The sequence below is a fragment of the Pelophylax lessonae genome (assembly GCF_965119305.1).
Source record: "Pelophylax lessonae genome assembly, chromosome: 4".
NCBI lineage: Eukaryota > Metazoa > Chordata > Amphibia > Anura > Ranidae > Pelophylax > Pelophylax lessonae.
In genome coordinates this window covers 646,850,354-646,871,977 of record NC_138771.1, presented here as the reverse complement: position 1 = coordinate 646,871,977, position 21,624 = coordinate 646,850,354, and the positions used below count along the sequence as shown (strand labels likewise).

The 21,624-nt window shown below is 39.3% G+C and overlaps 1 protein-coding gene across 1 annotated transcript; it reads left to right on the top strand.

The window, feature by feature from the left end:
- Positions 1 to 17,214: 17,214 nt before the first annotated feature.
- On the top strand, positions 17,215 to 18,042 carry LOC309554768 (olfactory receptor 1468-like; the record flags this gene model as incomplete). The annotated part of the gene is made up of 1 exon (XM_082256469.1): positions 17,215 to 18,042. The coding sequence occupies exon 1, from the start codon at positions 17,236 to 17,238 to the stop codon at positions 18,040 to 18,042; it is 807 nt and encodes a 268-aa protein (XP_082112595.1). The 5' UTR covers positions 17,215 to 17,235.
- Positions 18,043 to 21,624: the final 3,582 nt, after the last annotated feature.

The window sequence follows — 21,624 nt, the reverse complement described above, 5'->3', positions numbered from 1 at the left end:
CCTAGCAACCACCATGTACAAAAGGGCCTACGCTGGAAGTGATAGGACGCTGCAGAAGATGTCACATGACGAAACGCGTACAGCGCCGTCACGTCACTTCCGGTTCCGGTCTCTAGTTGGAACGCATTGCGTTCCGGGACGCCGATACCTCGCTGTTTTCTCAATTTGTATATGTGAGTACCCATTTTGCTGCTGGAATTTATATTAAACTTTTTTAGCAAAACGATAATACACTATCGAGCTCTCTTTTTCCATGATCCTTCCATCCATATACCCTTGAGTGGCCATACTCGATCTACCCACAAGGCTTTGGATACCACAACATTAACACAGGACCCTACTACCGGACCCCACTTAGGACACTCCGGACCCCATATCACATCTCCCCTAGGAAGGGAACTACTACACAGAGCCAGGATTAAAAGACACCTCTTCAGTACCCGCTCTATACCCCTGTGTGGGGGTCTTTCTACCAGGGGCCACTTTACCACTCACCAGTCACCCACCTTGGGGGTCACCGTAAGACATCCTGTTCACCTATATTTTTGCTATCACCACTATTTTATGGACTCATTTTTATTATATGGACTGATTTAATACCACTATACATTTTTTTGCACGTTGCGCAAATAGATTTCCCGCACCTTTTTATCCACCTGTAAATTAATTAATTTTTTGGCACATTCATTCAATTTCTGATCCACCTTGTTATATTCATTGATTTGTTATCACCTCTTGTTGCACTTTATACCAACCGTTTTTTTGCACACCCATCCCGTGCATAAAAGTTTCCCGCACATTTATCACTTTTTCACTATTTATTTATCATTTAATTTATCCACTATTATTTATATTATCACTTGCGGAACCAACACCTTTTATAAGTTTTATCAATTCACATAGTATTGTCATATATTTATATTTTTTATTTTTATTTTTGGCATATACACAAGCATATTTATTGTCATATCTTGCAATTTATTACGCCCTCTGGTGGTTGTTTCTCTTATATACCTCTAAAATATTTTTAGATTATTTTATATCCCTTATAACACCATATGTTTTGATCTTTTTACTTGGTTATTGATTTTTTTACCTCCGCATCTTTTATCTATTTACTTATTCCTGAATCATATTTATGTTTTAACATTGTATATTTAAACATCTTATATTTATTTGCACTTTATAAAATAAGCAGCGCCATCACCTTCCATTTTATTTATAAATAGACTAATGTTTGGCTGCATGATCCGCCGATGAGCTGTGTCGAGATTGTTCCCTTAATCCGTGAATTTGGATAAGGAAGGGTGAAAATCCATCTGGCCAGTGATGGCGGTGACGTCGAAAAAGGGCGGAAGTACAATACACATGGAGATAGTCTGTGAAGTTGGCGGAAGTAGGAGGTTTGTAACAGACCTGCATCATCGGCTCATCACCGGTTTCCGCCCACTTCAATACAGCTAAATACGAGTGACCGTGCCACGCGACCACGCCCTCGGTTGAAGTAATTTGCTGATGAAACGCGTCAGGCGTGGTCACGCGGTCACGTAGGAAGCTGACGTCATACGCCGGACCCGAAGGCTGGCAGCTTAGGTACCGAGCAGCGGTCTATTCAGACGGGTAACAGCTACATGGACGCAGGTCTTTCTTCTTTGTTCAACGCTTTTAATTACATATGTTTGTAAGTGCAATACTTGAGGGATTGTTATGTGTGTGGAAATAAAAGTTCATATACAGGATTACGCTCTGTGACCCCATTATTTTTCATGCAATACGGTTTGCTATGCTGAGGAGCTTATCGGTTGGCAGATATCCACTTACCTCATTGAAGTTCTGGCCATTACCTTTGGAGGTGATCGGGAGGTCTTTTGTACTATCTTGTTTGGAGTTTATACAACTTCTATCTGGTGAGTTTCCAACCATAGGGGTGTTTCACAGCGGTGAGGTGGAGGTTCCCTGTTTTCTTCCATTGGTGACGAATTCTGAGATTTACACTCTTGGGACTTGCATCTCTTTGGATGTCTTTGGGACTTTATATATGAACTGTCTCTCCCTTATATTTGTGTGAAGTTCTATCAGTGGACTGTATAGCGCTGCTAGTGTGTCATATTTTGGAGCTATATGCTTTACTATTATATGTATACACCTTTTTGTACACTGTTTATTATTATATAGCAGCTGCTTAGTTTTTAGGTGTGTAGAGTTTGAGCGCCGGGTGAGCAAGATTTAATAGTTCGTCCTTTTCCTCTACCTTGCTCCCTTTGTTCTATATATATATATATATATAATGTGTGTATATGTACTGTATGTATGTATGTATATATATATATATATATATATATATATATATATATATATATATATATATATATATACACACAGTATCTCACAAAAGTGAGTTCACCCCTCACATTTTTGGAAATATTTTATTATATCGTTTCATCTGACAACACTGAAGAAATGACACTTTGCTACAATGTAAAGTAGTGAGTGTACAGCTTGTATAACAGTGTACTGGGACAAAGTAACTCTATGAACATGTACCAGAGTTATGTCATCCATGGCCTGCCAGCCAGACTGACTGAAGACTCTGGACCCATGGTAGGATTGTGATTAGATGGAAGAAGGAGCATTGAGGCATTGGGGAGCACACATCAATGTATGAAGATACTTTTGGAGGTTGGTCTACCATAATAAGCTAACATGCTGTTCATACTTGCACATCCTGGCAGGAGCCCCCCGGACCCTCTGTTCATATATCAACTCCAAACCCAGCCATCCTCCACAATGGAAGGCTTCAGAATGTACATGTTTTGCAATTTTTATACCTTTTTCAGAGGTCCTCATGCCAGTTACATTATGTACTGACACTTCATTCTCTTTGTCTCTTCTTCGGCCCAGGAGGTCCTCTCCTGATGCAGAGAGTTTTGCTGTCGTGAGTGATGTCTCTGCTTTATTATAAAGCAAATAAAGGGCACTGTGGAGATGCCCACTTAGGGGGTGGAGCTGTGACCCCTATTCATTTAAAGTATGTCCTCAATATTTGGAGTTGAATGGTAATGGGGGGTTATGGGGGGTTATTTACTATTTAAGCTAGAGAGGGCAAAATATGTCACAATTCTTCAAAGAAACCTATCAGCTTTTAACCTTAAGTTGTTTAATTAAGCTTTAGATTTAAAACCTGGAAGCTGATTGGTTTCTCTGCAGAATTATGACTAATTTTGCCCTTTCTAGCTTTAGTAAATAAAGCCCTGGGTGTCATTTAATTCGGAAGACTGGGCAAAAAAAAAGTAATGTGGGCAATAGCTGCAGACTAAAAGTGCATTTTGCAGCCTGAGCTTCTTCTTTTATGTTTTGTTCTGCTGTGACAGCCAGAGAACTATCATTTCAGATGGAGAGGTAACCAGGGATAGGCTACATACAGTATGTATTTAAACACAGGTCTCCTGTAAAATGTCACATTGATGTTTCTGGACAATTATTTGCTACAGTATTGTATTTTGAAAAAATATTATATATAATAAAATATGAAATATATATATATTAAAAACAGGTATATTTTTATTATAGTCACAAACATAAACCCAAAGAGATCTTGATTATTCTCTGTGAAATATTTAATCTGCAAAGAAACATAAAAATTATGTGTGAAAAAAGCTTTTCTAGTCAGTCAACTGGAATTATCCACCAATACACATCATATACAATAGATATATGGGATACTTATTATTTTATCTTTTACTCTCTTTCTATTTTTCTTTCCATTCATGACTTAATCTACGGTAGTTCTTATTTTTTCCATGTTAAATAGAAGCACTGGTAAAAGCTCTTATGAAGAAGATTCATATAGTACTGAACTAGAACTACATATTTATTTTTGACAATATTTTGACACACAGTAGTATTTGACATTTTTTCACTTTTCTTATTGATTTTCTTTTTTTTTTTCCATTCATGACATTCTACTTTAATGCTACATTAAATAATAAAAACTGAGGGGGTGTGGCTAGCCGGCGGAGCGGATGGAAGCCTGAAACCGCAGCTCCGTGACATCCCCAGCTAACAGCGCCTCTAACCGACGGCACCGAAGGCACAAGTGTCCCTACATCGTCCCCAGGAGATCCACACCGCCCTCCGGGATAATGTCCAGGCGCAGGAAGCTCCAAAAAGGACCTCAGAAGCTCATTCACTTCTTCCCATTGTCAGACTCGAGCCGAGGGCAAGATGGCGCCGATGGCTCACTAACACAGACAGAGCAGCTCCTCTCCTCACAGGCAGGATTCGTCTTCAGTCAGCAGCAGCAGCACTCCTTCTCCTTCACAACGTTGGATGGTGAGTCCTCTCCCCCTGCTACACCTACCACAGCCAGCCCTGCTAAATCTAAGCCCCGCAGAGAGGACACAGACCCCAGTCAGCATATTAACCCCTTCACTGCTACCTCCAACTCGACCTCCCCACATCCTTCGCCACTTGACTCATTCCCTGCCACAGACCAGCCGCTATCTGAAATCACCATGAAGAACATGCTGATGTCACTTAAACATACCCTATACTTTGACATTTCTGCCTCAGATACCTCTCTAAGCAACTCATTACAAGCGCAGGATAGACGCCTGCATCATGTAGAAACTAAAATGTCTGACCTTTACACAGCGCATAATGAGATCATTGAGGTTTACAATGAACAGGAAGATGAACTACAGACCCTTAAACTTAAATTAGCGGACCTGGAAGACTGTTCCCGCCGGAACAATATTAAATTCCGCAACATTCCGGAAACAATTCCACCGCAAGAACTGGTTACATACAGTACATACAGGCCCTAATGCGATCAGTCCTGCCGGAACTTACGGACCGTGACCTGGAAATTGACCGGGCCCATAGAATCCCGAAACCATCCTACTTCCCAATCCAAGCCCCGGGATGTTCTGGCCCGCATCCATATTTTCACCACAAAAGAAAACGTGCCTCTGCCCTCCCGGATCCGTTTTCCTCGATCAAAATGTATGCAGACCTCTCCAAAGCGACGATGGACACCCGACGTCAACTGGCTACCATCACTAAATCCCTGCAAAATCACCATATCCCCTATAAATGGGGGTTCCCCTTCAAACTGCTCATAATTTACCATGGGAAAAATTACTTGGTGAGGACTCTGGAAGGAGGACTCAAACTCCTGAGAGACTGGCGCCTCATTACCATGGATGCCGCGGTCCGGAGCAACCCCTCACCTTCGCAAATGGACACTACAAGGGCTCCACAAGATGGGTGATATGCTCTATATAACCTTCCTGCCTATATCCCTACTTAGCTGGGAAATAGCGGTATTTCTTCTTTGACTTGCTCACTGATTATTCTGATCCACACAACCGTCCGAGATGGCTGTAGTTGAGAATATTTCTCTTTACCCCCCAGGTTACTCTTGATAGCAGCAGTTGCTGCACATCGAGCTCCTCTTTCAGAGCTCCTCTTTTTTATTGCTCTATAGTTTGGATTCACCAGCCCCTAACACACTCCTCCCTGGCATATGACTGTTGAATAACGATTCTGCTATTTAGCTGAAACCAGCGCCCCCCAGTGGACTATACCGAGAGTGACCGATCGACAACCCAGCCCTAAGACATCTACGGTCCGAATGTTAAGCAAATCAAATTTTTCAGACGTTTCTTCAACACACTAGACACCCTTAAGAAGGGAAACCTAATTTTGGGAGGCGACTTCAACATTGTTGGAGACCCCTCCATGGACACCTCCTCATGTAAACGACGACAACGCTCTGCACTAAACTCTCTTTTGCGTTCCTCGGATCTCTTCGATGTTTAGAGATGCCACCACGGATCAGAAAAACACTATACCTATTTTTCCTCATCACAACTCACCTACTCATGCATCGACATGTTCGTGACGGACAAATGGACGCTACAAAATATACGGAGGTCTGAAATCGGAACGATATCCTGGTCTGACCATGCCCCAATTTCAATCCTCCTGGAGGACCACAGACGGAACCCTTTGCCCCCATGGAGACTTAATTCCTCCCTCCTAATGAACAGCAAATTCGCCCAAGAAATTGATCGGGAACACCAAACCTTTTTCCAAATGAATGAACTTCCTGACACCAAAGCATGCATACTATGGGCTACATACAAGGCTTACATGCGCGGTGTTATGATAAGGCTTAATAAGAAATTGAGGAGCCAGAGGAACAGGCAGATTGATGAGCTCATGACCCATATTGAAACCCTTGATAGTCAAAACAAAACCCATCCTTCTCATACGTTATCTGCTGCTATACTTGAGCTAAGACAGAAACTCAGATCCTTACTACTTTACAAATTTGAAAATAACCTTAAATACACCAAAGCCAACTACTATGTGTTAGGTAATAGAGCGAGTACTCTCCTTGCCCGAAGGGTTAAAGCACAACGTTTGAAATAGTCTATCCCCTCGCTCCTTCATCCGACCATGAAAAATCTCTTAACCAATCCCCAAGATATTGCAAACGCTTTTAGCGAGTACTACTCGTCGCTGTATAAATAACACAAAGATGCCTCGACCCCCCCAACCGTTGGATCCTCTTATCAAGAGATTCCTGGACTCGATCACCCTACCCACCATACTCTCCGACCAGCTTACCTCTCTCTCTCAGCCCATATCCACAGTAGAAATCCAAAAGGTTATCCAGAAATTACCTCTCAACAAATCACCAGGAGAAGATGGGTTCCCTAACGAATTCTATAAACAGTTTAGCGATACTATCACCCCACGTCTAGAGAAGCTCTTCAATTCTGCCGGTTCATCTGGCTCTTTACCCTCTGATATGCTGCGATCCACTATAGTGACAATACCAAAACCCGGTAAAGATCCTCTCTTGACCAAGAATTACAGGCCTATCTCCCTTTTAATCACGGATATTAAAATTCTAGCTAAAATCCTAGCCAACAGACTACAACCCCTCCTTCCAACACTAGTAAACCTGGACCAAGTGGGGTTTATCCCAGGTCAACAAGCTCTGGACACCAGGAGAAGGGTACTAAATCTCATCCACCTTGCTACCTGAGAACGAACGCCTTCTCTGCTTCTATCATTGGATGCAGAGAAGGCGTTCGACAGGGTGCACTGGGCTTTATGAAGGCGGTGGTTGAGAAATTTAGTATCAAGGGCTGGATTCACAACCTAATCCTCTCCCTCTACTCCAACCCCTCGGCTAGAGTCCTTACAGGAGGAGCCCTCTCCACAGCCTTTACTATTACTAATGGCACCCGTCAAGGCTGTTGCCTCTCACCGTTAATCTTTGCCTTACTGATGGAACCCCTTGCAACGAAAATTAGAACTGACCCCAAATCTCAGGAATTAGATGTAATGACATTGACCACAAAATAAGCCTCTTTGCAGATGACGTGACCCTGCTGTTGTCAAACTCCCTACGCTCCCTCCAAGCAGACCAGGATATTATACACCAGTTTAGCGAAATTTCATTCTATAAGCTCAACACTCCAAAATCCATCCTAATGCCAATATGCCTCCCAGTACCTTTAGAGACCCAACTCAAAAGCTCCTCTCCCTATTTGTGGGCAAACTCTATCCCATACTTGGGAATACACTTAGCTACCACCAGTAAACAACTCCACGCACTTAATTACCAGACTTTCCTTCACCAGCTCCCACAAGCCCTCCATTCTGTGTGACCACAAGGCCTATCTAGGCTAGGCAGAATTGCCACGTTTAAGATGATGATCCTACCTAAACTTCTCTACCTTTGACCTTGACTATGCCCCTCCCCCAATATTACTTGACCTCCATCCAGAGACACATAACAAAGTTTGTCTGGGGGGGGAAGCCTCCCAGATGTGCAAATTATGTTTTAACTAGGACCAACATCAAAGGAGGAGCTGGCCTCCCTAGTATCCACACTTATTACCAAGCCTCTATTCTTGACCAAATGTATTATTGGTGGCATCCTACAGGGGATAAAATATGGTCACACATGGAAAATACATTCCCGCATAAACACCTCCTAGATATCCTCCTTCTCTCAGTAGCAGGTTGCCCCCCGACTACTACTGACCTTCCCCCCGCAATGACAGCCTCTATAACACTTTGGAAAAAAGTGTTGTCTAACCTACCCTTGTGCCAATCCACTCGATCTGTACCCATTCCTCTCAGAGCTTTAACCAAACTCCTCCAGAATTTTAAGGCCTCTCTCTGGAACGTTCATGGTATTACTAATCTCCGCGATCTCTTCAGTGGCTCCATACTAAAATCCTTTGACAGTCTCCAGAATGAATTTCACCTACCCCATTCCGAATATTATACCTATGTCAGAATAGCACACTGCCTATCCTCCTCCAAACTTCCCCCAACTGTTGAACTCCCAGAACAGATGTACCAATTTTACACAAACTACCGATAGCCCACGAAAGGAATCTCATTCTTCTACTCCTTACTACTGGATGACCGCCCCTATTCACACATCCCTTCCTTAGTCAAATGGTCTGAAGAACTAAGTATAGATATCACTCCTGATAGATGGAAATGGGCTTTCAAAACTACCTCTAAGGCGTCCCACTGCTCCAACCACTGGTTGTCCTACCAAAAAACTCTCCAATGATGGTATTTAACACCCTACCGATTATCCAAAATGCACCCCGGCAGCTCTCCCAGCTGCTAGAGACACTGTGGCAGCATAGGTTCCCTAGCTCACATTTTATGGTTCTGCAAATCTCTCACTTTTTACTGGAAGCAAATTTTCGCACTGATCTCAGAAATATCTAACACATATACTCCCCCCGACCCCTCCCTCGCTTTACTACATGTGGGCATGGAAACATTTCCACCGAAAGCCAGAACAGTCATAATACATCTCCTATTGGCTGCCAAATTAAATATCACCAGGTTGTGGAAAACCGCAAACACACCATCCTTAATGACCACAATTACCAACCTTAACCAACAATGTGAAATGGAAAAATGAATAGCCAGGAAAAACATGAATCTTGAAAAATTTTCAAATCAATGGTCTCTATGGTTGACACACCCGAGATGTAAAATCTACCTGTGATACTCTAGAAACATAGAAACATAGAATGTGTCGGCAGATAAGAACCATTTGGCCCATCTAGTCTGCCCAATATATCTGAATCCTATGAATAGTCCCTGGCCCTATCTTATATGAAGGATAGCCTTATGTCTATCCCATGCATGCTTAAACTCCTTCACTGTATTTGCAGCTACCACTTCTGCAGGAAGGTTATTCCATGCATCCACTACTCTCTCAGTAAAGTAATACTTCCTCATATTACTTTTAAACCATTGCCCCTCTAATTTAAAATGGTGTCCTCTTGTGGTAGTTTTTCTTCTTTTAAATATGCTCTCCTCCTTTACCGAGTTGATTCCCTTTATGTATTTAAAAGTTTCTATCCTATCCCCTCTGTCTCTTCTTTCTTCCAAGCTATACATGTTAAGGTCCTTTAACCTTTCCTGGTAAGTTTTTTCCTGCAATCCATGTACTAGTTTAGTAGCTCTTCTCTGAACTCTCTCTAGAGTATCTATATCCTTCTGGAGATATGGCTTCCAGTACTGCGCACAATACTCCAAGTGAGGTCTCACCAGTGTTCTGTACAGCGGCATAAGCACTTCTCTCTTTCTACTGCTTATACCTCTCCCTATACATCCAAGCATTCTGCTGGCATTTCGTGCTGCTCTATTACATTGTCTTCCCACCTTTAAGTCTTCTGAAATAATTACTCCTAAATCCCTTTCCTCAGATACTGAGGTCAGGACTGTGTCAAATATTCTATATTCTGCCCTTGGGTTTTTATGCCCCAGGTGCATTATCTTGCACTTATCCACATTAAATTTAAGTTGCCAGAGTTCTGACCATTCTTCTAATTTTCCTAAATCCTTTTCCATTTGGCGTTTCCCTCCAGGAACATCAACCCTGTTACATATCTTTGTGTCATCAGCAAAAAGACAAACCTTACCATTGAGGCCTTTTGTAATATCACTTATGAAGATATTAAACAAAATTGGTCCCAGTACAGATCCCTGAGGTACCCCACTGGTAACATGACCTTGTTCTGAATGTTCTCCATTGACTAAAACCCTCTGTTGTCTGTCACTCAGCCACTGCCTAATCCACTCAACAATATGGGAGTCCATGCTCAATGACTGCAGTTTATTGATAAGTCTTCTATGTGGGACAGCGTCAAAAGCCTTACTAAAATCTAGATATGCAATGTCTACTGCACCTCCACCGTCTATTATTTTAGTCACCCAGTCAAAAAAATCTATAAGATTTGTTTGACATGATCTCCCTGAAGTAAACCCATGTTGTTTTTCATCTTGCAATCCATGGGATTTAAGATGTTCCACAATCCTATCCTTTAATAGGGTTTCCATTAATTTGCCTACTATTGATGTCAGACTCACTGGTCTATAGTTGCTCGATTCCTCCCTCTCTGTCTAGTCTGCCAAGCTGGAGTCTATAATTTGTTTTGGATAGTACTCTTACTTTCAGTTGGTGAATCCACCCCTTTCCCCTTCCCCACCCCCCCCCCCTCTCCGCCAGTATAAATCTACCTACCTACTTAAAGTAATGCTTATGCTGTTCACTATTGTGTACTGTCCATCTTAGAACCCTACTGTTTAATTATGAACACTTAACCATTTAACTGGATTAGTCCTCTTGGGCGGAACCACACCTATACATCTTCTATATTGTTTTATTTAGTTTCTGTATGCACTAAATTTCAATAAAGACAATTGAGAATAAATAGAAAAAACTGATAGCAAATTAATTCATGTCATATTGTTCTATTATTTTTGATATTTACACATTCATTTTCTGTTACCAAAAAAACAAAAAACAAAACAACTTTTTTTTTTTCTTTTTTTTTTTTTTATTAAGTTAAATTATAAAACAAATGGGAGTTTTCATCAGAGATTATTAGTAAATAGAGTAAGTACATTTTATTTCAGGCTACAGTAAATTCACCAAACTATACTACTTTAATTGATGAAAACAGTAATCAGTGGGACAAACGAGAATTTCTATAACTTGATGAATTGTGTTTTTTTTTATTGTGTAGCATATTTTTCCACTACTGTCATAGCATTAAAGTGTACTTGTATATTTGTTTATATATTTACATCATTGATCCATTTTCACACTTTTTTGCTTTATAGCCCACTTTTATCAATTACTATGAGCATCAGATATAGACACTGCTCAAAAAAATTAAAGGAAGTCTTTGTAATCAGAGTATAGCATAAAGTCAATTAAACTCCTAGAATATTGATCTGGTCAGTTAGGTAGCAGAGGGGGTTGTTAATCAGTTTCAGCTACTTTGGTGTTAATTAAATTAACAACAGGTGCACTAGATGGGCAACAATGAGACACCTGCCAAAATAGGAATGGTTTTACAGGTGGAGGCCACTAACGTTTTTTTCCGCTACTCATCTTTTCTGATTGTATTGTTGTGCATTTAGCTAGAGTCAGCGTCACTACTGTTAGCATGAAGCAATACCTGGACCCTATAGAGGTTGCACAGGCAGTCCAAATCCTCCAGGATGACACATCAATACTTGCCATTTGTCAGAAGGTTTGCTGTGCCTCCCAGCACAGTCTCAAGAGCATGGAGGGAAATTCCAGGAGACAGACAGCTACTCTAGGAGACCTGGACAGGGCTATAGAAGGTCCTTAACCCATCAGCATGACCGGCATCTGCTCCTTTGTGCAAGGAGGAACAGGATGAGCACTGTCAGAGGCCTACAAAATGAACTCCAGCAGATCACTGGTGTGAAAGTCTCCGACCAAACAATCAGAAACAGACTTCATGAGGATGGTCTGAAGTCCCCACATCCTCAAATGGGCCCTGTGCTCACTGCCCAGCACCCTGAAGCTTGATTGGCATTTGCCATTAAACACCAGAATTGGCAGGTCCGCCACTTGTGCCATCTGCTTTTCACAGATGAGAGCAGGTTCACCCTGATCACATGTGACAGATGCGAAAGGGTCTGGAGAAGCAATGGAGATTGTTATGCTGCCTGTAACATTGTTCACCATGACTGGTTTGGTAGTGGGTCATTGATGGTCTGGAGAGGCATATCCATGGAGGGACACACAGACTTCTACAGGCTAGACAATGCCACCCTGACTGCCATTAGGTATCTGGATGAAATCCTTGGACACTTTGTTAGACCCTACGCTGGTGCAGTGAGTGCTGGGTTCCTCCTGGTGCATGAAAATACCCGGCTTCATGTGGAGAGTGTATGTAGCCAGTTCCTGAAGGATGAAGGAATTGATACCACTGAATTGCCCCCACACTCACCTGACCTAAATTCAATAGAAGACATTATGTTTCGGCCCATCCAACGCTGCCAGGTTGCATCTCAGTCTGTTCCGGAGCTCAGTGATGCCCTAGTCCAGATCTGGAAGCAAATACCCCAGGACACCATCCGTTGTCCCATTAGGAGAGTGCCCCAATGTTGTCAGGCATGCATACAAGCATGTGGGGGCCATACAAACTACTGAGTTCCATTTTGAGTTGCTGCAATGAAATTTCGGAAAAATAGACTAGCCTGCTACATCATTTTTTCCACTTTGATTTTAGGGGTGTCTTTGAATTCAGCCCTCTGTAGGTTGATAATTTTAATTTCCATTAAATGATGTGACATCCTTTCATTCCTAACACAATACCCAGTTCACATCAGTATAGATATCCAGCATGATATGTTTCCCCATTGAGATCTGATGTGTTTTCAAAGTGTTCCTTTAATTGTTTTTGAGCAGTGTATTTTTTTAACTCAGGCTCACACCTAGTGTTACTAGTTGATAACCCTACTACAGTATTATACTCCTTGTATTGATTGCTGATATTACTATTCATATACCCTTTAGAAATAAGTTTGATACATAGATATGTCTTCTATAGCCATCACTGTGGATACCACACTATGTTGATTTGTGCTTGTGTATGGCCCAGTTTGTCCTGCCAGGCCCTCATGGATCTCAGGCCCAGAGCTCCCGGATAGACATTCCCAACGGCAGCCAATGGAACATGAGCATGCGATTTTCTTTTTCAACATATTTATATATATGGGCCCCTTGGTGGCCCCTTAGTGTTGGCATTAGTACAACATTTTATACTATCTTTATTACATACTATAAACTGTTTTATTTCATAGAATTTATGTATCGCATCAACCCTTGAGGAAGGGAACGGTTGTTCACCAAACTAGTCGGGCTACCAGGATGAATTTCCATACCTACCATGGATTGTTCAATGAAATACTGTACTTAAATATGAATATATAATATACTATGTATTACTTCACAAATCTGTTTGACAATACGGTGCTTGTCTGTGTTTATTTGTTAACTTTGTATGTACCAATACACTTGCATTTCATATCTCATCAATGGGCATGTCACACCTCATTTAAAGTCCCAAGGGCAAACCATTGCAACTTCCTATGAAAGGCAAATATTAGGGAAAAAGGGGAACATCCAGTGATATTTGGTTCCCTTTTCTTTCAGTTGATTACGTTGAGGTTTACATATTTTTTTTTTTTTTGGACTGTAGCCAAAGAGAGATCTATGAAGATTTGGATAGTGAGGTCCCCAAACTGAATATTTGGATTTTCTCTGGATTTCTGTATGACTTTCTCCTTAACCCCATGGAAATGGAGCTTGACAATAACGTCTCTGGTAGGGCCACTTGGATGTGGGCTTGTCAAAGCCCTGTGGGCACAATCAAGCATCAATTTTCTCTTTGCAAAAATAATTTTCACTTAGCTTAGTAAATAAACTTTTGCTTTCTTGCACACAATTGCACACAATTGAGTGTTAATTTTCACTTAATTTCAGCTCCTTCACTAAGCAGAAAATCACTGTGAAAGTAAAAATGCCTCAATATTTGGTGCCCGTTCTCACCGGATACATTGGCACTATTTTTTTTTCATCACGTTATGATGTGAACCCCCAGACTGCAATCCTGCTGCGGTGAATAGAACTTTTTTAAATTCCTTTCATATTCAGTGAAAAGTAAATCAACAATGCAATGCGCTAAGATCAGCACTTCGGCAGTGGGATGTGTTCAGCATCACACACTTTTGTGAGAAGACTCCCATAGGAAATCCGAAGCAAATTAAATCACACTATCCAGAAGCTATGATCTGCAAAATTATTTTTGGGTTATTGATTTAGAAAATAAAGCAGTAGTAACTCAAGTTAAAGAAAATATGGCAGGTAGAGTTATACTACTGTAAAACCTCTTTCCCTTTTTGCTAACAATTTTTTTAACAAATGTCCACTGATTACCTTCCATGCTTAGTGTACAATCCGACATATGTATTATGATGGGAGTAAGAGTAAAGTGCATGATTGAAGTAACTCGATGTATATTTGCCAGAGATATGTAATTCATGGCCAGTCAGTTGAGAAGACTAGCTGAAGACACTCTGAACCCATGAGATGATTGGAATTAGATGGCAGAGAAAGCAGTAGACAAGGAGTGCACATCAATGTACAAGGGCACTTTTGGAGGTAAGTCTACCATAACGTACTAACATGCTCTGCATACTTTCACATCACAATATGAGCCCCGGGGACCCTCTATAGCACAGATCAGTTTCAAATCTCAATGAGTGTACAAGTACACAGTACATACTGTGCTCCTAGCAGAGGTGCAAAGTCCCTTGGTCCATTGGAACTTTTTATCTGTATCTAAAGATCATCAACAGGGTAGAGGAATGGATGAGGCAACTGGATGGATGGGTGGATGGCTAAACGGGAGAAGGGACCGAGACTAGAACCTCTGCAGCTCCTACAAAAGATCTGGGTAGGTCAGTATAAAAAAAAAACACTTTATTAAAATAGGCAGCACACTAACATTGAAGTTAGCATGAAACAACATGGATAAGGGAACACCTGAGACCAAGCAGCTATAATCAGTGTGAGGTTGTAGGCATCACTGAGTAAACAGGGACTGAGGATGACAGGGAGCCAGCCAACTTAATGTATAGATATTAGTGGTGCCGTTCTAGGCTGAACATGAGGATGACAGCTGTCAAAATGCTTGGTGAGTGTTGCGAGAGGGGGTGTGCATGACGTGTTTCCAGGGACTTTACCCTCTTCTTCAAATGAAGTATCAAATCTCAACTCCAAACTTAGCCCCTCTCTACATTGTAAGGCCTCAAAATGTGTGTTTTGTAATTTTCATAACTTTTTCATCTTTTCTCAAGCTAGTTACACCATGTGCTGACTCTTCTTTATCTGTGTCTCTTTTCCAGCCCAGGCTGTCATCTCCTGGTGCAGAGAGTTATGTTGTCATGAGTGATGTCTCTACTTCAATATATAATAAATGAAAGGCAATGTGGTGATGTCCATTTAGGAGGGGGATCTGTGACCCCTATTCATTTATAGTTTGTCCTTAGTTGTCTGGGTTAAATTTCACTCAGCAGGATTCTATCGAGAAGACTTGGTCAACAAAGAAGTCTTGTGAGAGAGAACTCTAGACTGAAGGAGTATATTGCAGCCTAAGCTTCTTTCTTTATTTTTGCCCTACCATGACAGTCAGGGAACTATCATTTCAAATGGAGAGGTAACCAGTGACAAGCTACATATGTATGTCAGCCCAAGTTGCTTTTAAAATGTTACATTGATATCACTGAGCAATTTTTTACTACACTACTAAATGTATTTACCTATTTATTGCTAAATTTATATTTTTATTTATACATTTAAATAAATGTATTACTTATTATTTACTACACTATTAAAACATTTTTTTTTTACCTGATTAAAGTCACAAACATAAGCCCCAAGAGAAATTGATTACTCTCTATGAAATCTGTAATCTGCAAAGAAACATATAAAAAGATTTCCTATTCAGTCACCTGAGCTTATTCACCGATACACATCATATGCTTTACACTTACAATATATATATTGTATAAGATACTTATTATTTTATCACCCTCTCTTTCTATGTTTTCTTTTGAATCATGACCTTATCTAGGTCTTAATTTTTTCTATGTTAAATTGAAACATTGTTTATATAAAATGATGTTATGAAGAAAATTCCTGTAGTATTGAACTAGAACTTTATATTTAATTATTACATTTTTTTTTTTTTTTTTTACAAATGTGACACTATTTTCACTCTCTACCTTTTTGATTTTATTTTCTTTCATTTATGACATTCTGCTTTTTTTCCATGTTAAATAGAAAAACTGGGAGAAAAAACTATCATGGAAACAAATTTTGTCAAATTGTTACATTTTTTTTATTGACACTTTAATTCTCTATCACCAAAAAATAATTATATGTTGTTTTTTGTTAGATTATTTCAAATTAGGCTAAGTTAAATTATAACCACATATGGGTTTTCATCAGAGATTATTTGTGGATAGAGTAAGTACATTTTTTAATTTCAGATGAAATTCATACAGCTACAATGTTTTAATTGATAAAAACAATATTCATTAAGACAAATGGCAAAATGACAAATGAAAATTGTTACAATTTTTTGCACTGTGCTTTTTTTTTTTGAAAAGTGCACCATAGTTTTCCACTATTGTCATGTCATTAAAATGTATGTAAGGCCAAATACTAAAGCTATATATATATATATATATATATATATATATATATATATATATATATTGTCTTTTTTGACATGTAAATGTAGTTTTTCAAAGCTTTTTTTGCGAATCATGTATAAACTGTACATACCGTATATCATGTTTTATTTGCCCATAGTTCCACCTTACACGTGTCATAGTTATAAAGAACTCTGTACTTCTCCTCACTCTGTATGTTATTTTTCTTATATGAACAATGAACTAAAAGAATAGAGACTGTCCACTTAGCAAAGGAAACATTCACAGAGCTTACTAGGATGAAGCCATGGCCACCACAATCAACCAAATATGTGTTTGAAAAAATCATTTTTTTTGTTATTTCCCCAAACATTGATTGGGTATTTAAAGTCACAGGTTCTCCTTGTTTACTATTAATCATTTTGCAGTGAACATACATTTTTGGTGCTATTGCTAATCCTTTTAAATGTATTATACATTTTTTCTGCTTCCATACAGGCGACACATAAAGATAATGTCACCACATTCATCTTTTTGGGATTTAACAGCATGAATATATATAATCTGCTGCTCTTCACCTTTGTCCTTATTATATACATTGGGACAATATGTGGAAACTTTTTGATCATCATGCTGGTATATAGCAGCAAGACCCTTCATTCTCCCATGTACTTCTTCCTCTCCCAACTCTCTATATCTGACATCATGCTGACCACAGATATTGTTCCTAACTTGTTAAATATTGTTCTACATGAGCGGACCTCCATATCATTTTTTGGTTGCATTACTCAGTGTTATGTCTTTAGTTCAACAGAAGCTTTTGAATGTTACCTTCTGACAGTGATGTCCTATGACCGATATCTAGCCATCTGCTCTCCTCTGCATTATATCTCCATTATGAAACCAACACTTTGCATTCTTTTAGTGCTTGCATCCTGGCTGTTGGCTAGTTCTTTGTCATTAATAATAACACTTCACTTATGTCAATTAGAATATTGTGGTCCAAATGTTATTGACTATTTCTTCTGTGATTCACATCCTCTATTTGAACTTTCCTGCTCAGATACATCCAAACTTCAAATGGAAATTACATTGTTGTGCTTTCCAGTGGTAGTATTACCCTTCCTAGTGATAGTGGTTTCATATATATATATTGTTTTAACCATTTTAAAGATATCCTCCTTTTCTGGAAGACTGAAATCTTATTCCACTTGTAGCTCCCATCTCACCGTTGTGTTTATATTTTATGGAACCTTAATTGTCATGTATCTTATTCCAAAGGAAGGACAATCACAAATGATCAGTAAGATAATGCCATTGTTGTACACTGTTTTTACTCCCTTTATAAACCCTTTCATATACAGCTTGAGGAATAAAGATTTGAAGAACAGTATAAAATTGTTTATTTTTCAAAAACATTTGGTAAAACTTAAGTAATTATAATATTTCTGTTTAAACTTGTGGGGAACCTGGGGTGCACTGGTCTCCAAATATTAGAGATCCACCATACAGAAGCAGTGGCTAATAATGAATTGATACTAGAGTTCAAGCACCACAATTTGGTTCCTAAAAAGGCTAACACCCTTCAGACTTTCATGGCATGACGGGGTACCTATATTACCAATGTCAATCTCTTCACTATCCCCGGTCCTATCTCTACAGTATTGCACAAATCTTGTTTTTGTAAATATTAACTCTGTATGAAGACCACTAGAGATTTCTTGACCTCCGATCGGGTTTCCAGCTACTTTAATTTAAAACTCCTTACTGGAAACATCTTTGCAATATCCCTTTCACTTGTCAACCAATACTAATGATGTTTAAAACTCAGCAGTCTCCTTTCTGTGTGTTGAGCTTCATTAGGCTTCGGAACCCTATTAAGATTGAGCCCTTTAGTATACTGCCTTCTCTGTTTGACCCCCCAGATGTGCAAAACACTTATAACTTAACAGGGATCAACTGTTCTAAAAGTGTGTATGGGTCATTGTATTGCAAACAACATTTGTCTGCTCATACTGGGGGAAAACTGCTCAGTATAACCCTCACATTTTTCATCTCTTGCCAGGACTATGAGAAAAACTACAGGTTGTCTGCACTTTTCGCTCCTCCCAACTTTTTTATTTTTAATTTTAGTTCAAAACTAGCAATACTAAAAGGGACACTGATCCTCCCTACATATTTTTTATGATTTTATTATTATTATTATACAGGATTTATATAGCACCAACAGTTTGCACAGCACTTTACAATTTTAGGGAAGATGATACAGTTACAATACAATTCAATACAGGAGGAATTAGAGGGCCCTGCTCATTAGAGCTTACAATCTAGAAGGGGGGGGGGGTCAAGCGAAACAAAAGGCAATAACAGTGGGGGATGGGCTGATGGAGAAAATGGAAGTATAGTTGTTAGGTGTGGGTCGGATAGGCTTCTCTGAAGAGGAGTGTTTTCAGAGATCGCCTAAAAGCTAATAGAGTAGGAGATAATCGGACAGATAAGGGTAAGGAGTTCCAAAGGATTGGAGAAGCTCTGGTAAAGTCCTGGAGGCGAGCATGGGGGGAGGTGACGAGGGAGCTAGAGAGCAGGAGGTTTTGAGAGGAACGAAGAGAGCGATTAGGTTGGTATTTTAAGGCTAGGCTAGTGATGTAGCTGGGGGCTAAGCTCTGGATGGCTTTGTAAGATGTTGTAAGTATTTTGAATTTAATTTGTTGGGTGAGCAGAAGCCAGTGGAGGGCTTGACAGAGAGGAGCAGCGGACACTGAGTGATTGGTAATGTGGCTGAGTCTGGCAGCAGCGTTCATGGTGGATTGAAGTGGGGATAGCCTGTGTAGAGCTAAGCCAATGAGAAGGGAATTGCAGTATTCAAGGCGTGAGATGACCAGGGAGTGAACTAGAAGCTTTGTTTTGTCTTTGGTTAGAAAGGGACGTATTTGGAGATGTTGCGGAGGTTGAGGCAGCAAGATTTGGACAGGGATTGGATGTGGGGCTTGAAGGATTTGGATACAATGAGGTAGATTTGGTATTTAAGTGATAGGTACTCACATTATTTTGAGAGCAATTGTCAGTATTCATCACTTTAATACCTAGTCTACCTCATTGTATACAAATTATAAATAAAATAGAGAGATGTGATCGTGAGGATGGGTACCCCTTATTTGATTTGTTTAGTGGTTTTGGCCTAAAAATTTAATTTAAAAATGAAAAAAAAAAAGGAAAAAGTGAAAGTGAAGTAAGCATGTCTTTAATTTGCTTGCCCAGGAGTTTTTTCAAACTCATTGGTTCATTATTGAAGTGAATACAGGTTTATGTCAACTCCCTGAAATTCGCTTTAGCTTAGTTTTCTACCCTTCACACTTAAAACTGAACTTCAGGGAATACTGTAGTTATATCAGAAGATGTTATACCCACCAAAGGATTTAAATATCTGTCCACCCAGTCCTGAGATTTACACAGCTCTGCCACAGTAAGTGAACTGCTTACTCCACTGATGTAGTCTTAGAAAAACACCATTTACTCTAAACGTCACTGCTTTAAGCTGGCCTCATGTCTTTTCTTGCACAGTTCTAATCTTTTGAGGTGACCCAGTATCTTGTCTATCCATATGAATTCTGTACCCTAATGTGCATTTACAGAATAAAAAGTGATGCTTCATGGGGGTGTCTGCTATTGTGCGCCCTATCCTGGGTGTTATCTGGGAGTTTGTCTCTAGGCCTGTTTTGATTTAATGGTTTTATCACTACTATCACTAACGTCCTGACCCACCTACTGGCTTTTTTCACATAGTAAACAAGCCAGTGGGTATTCCAAGTGATATCAATGACAAAAAATGATCATAACCATATTTTCCCAATGATGTCAGGCAGCTCTACTCTCCAGTTTGTTTATATATAAAAACAAATATATATATCCCCATTTTTATTTATGGAATGTCTTCAGATTTGGTAGTAATTTCTTTTGCATTTGCGCGCTATTCTTTTTTAATATACATGTCTGTTGGTTCATAGCTGCAGCAGCTTTAGAAATACATGGGTATGCTCCCCCAAATGTTTTGCCTGTTTATTATGTATTCGGTCTGACCAGACCACCGAGGTTGGGCAACCCTCCCCACCCCCCACACACACCTGTACTCAATCAGTGTCCACTATCAAGTGGATATAGGAGGAGTCCCCTGTAGTGCATTTGCACATCTTTCCCAGCAAGGAGTATTACCTCCAAGGGTTAGAAAGGCTGGATTCATCTCTTTTTCATGGATAGTGTAGGACCCACTGATAATGGGGTACTTTGACGCAGTAGTGGGCTTGAGCACGATATGGCCATATGGTGGGACCAAATCCCCATTTTTATTTATGGATTGTCTTCAGATTTGGTAGTAATTTCTTTTGCATTTGCGCGCTATTCTTTTTTAATATATATATATATATATATATATATATATATATATATATATATATATATATATATATATATATATATATATATATATATATATATTTTTTTTTTTTTTTTTTATTATTACAAACTTTTATTGAAATAAAAAAAATTGGTATTACAAAGATCATATAGCGTGACAAAAAAATTTACAAGGTTTTCAAATGTGAGCAAAACATTTCAGATAGTAAGAAAAACATTTCACAATGTAATGTAAAAAATAAGCAATCCTTGGTACGGTCATACTGTACTTGTTATATCATTGGGTATAGTGAACATACCAAGTTATCTTATATACTGTATGTATTTTAATTGTACAATATAAAGAAAAAAAAAAAACAAAAAGAGAAAGTAATGGGTAGGAATACTCCATTAGAAAAAGAGAACAAAACTAGGGTGCAATACGGTAATATATTGGCATGTAGTCTATGTATTTGGTGAATTGTTATAAATAAAAACCATGGATTAAATTTAAGATCAAAGAGTTATTTTATTATTATTCATTATGTGAAAAATATTTTCATGAGTCTAATTTCTTCAATTTGTGATATAATATGTGAGAATGGTACAGAATTTTTCTTCCAATGGAAA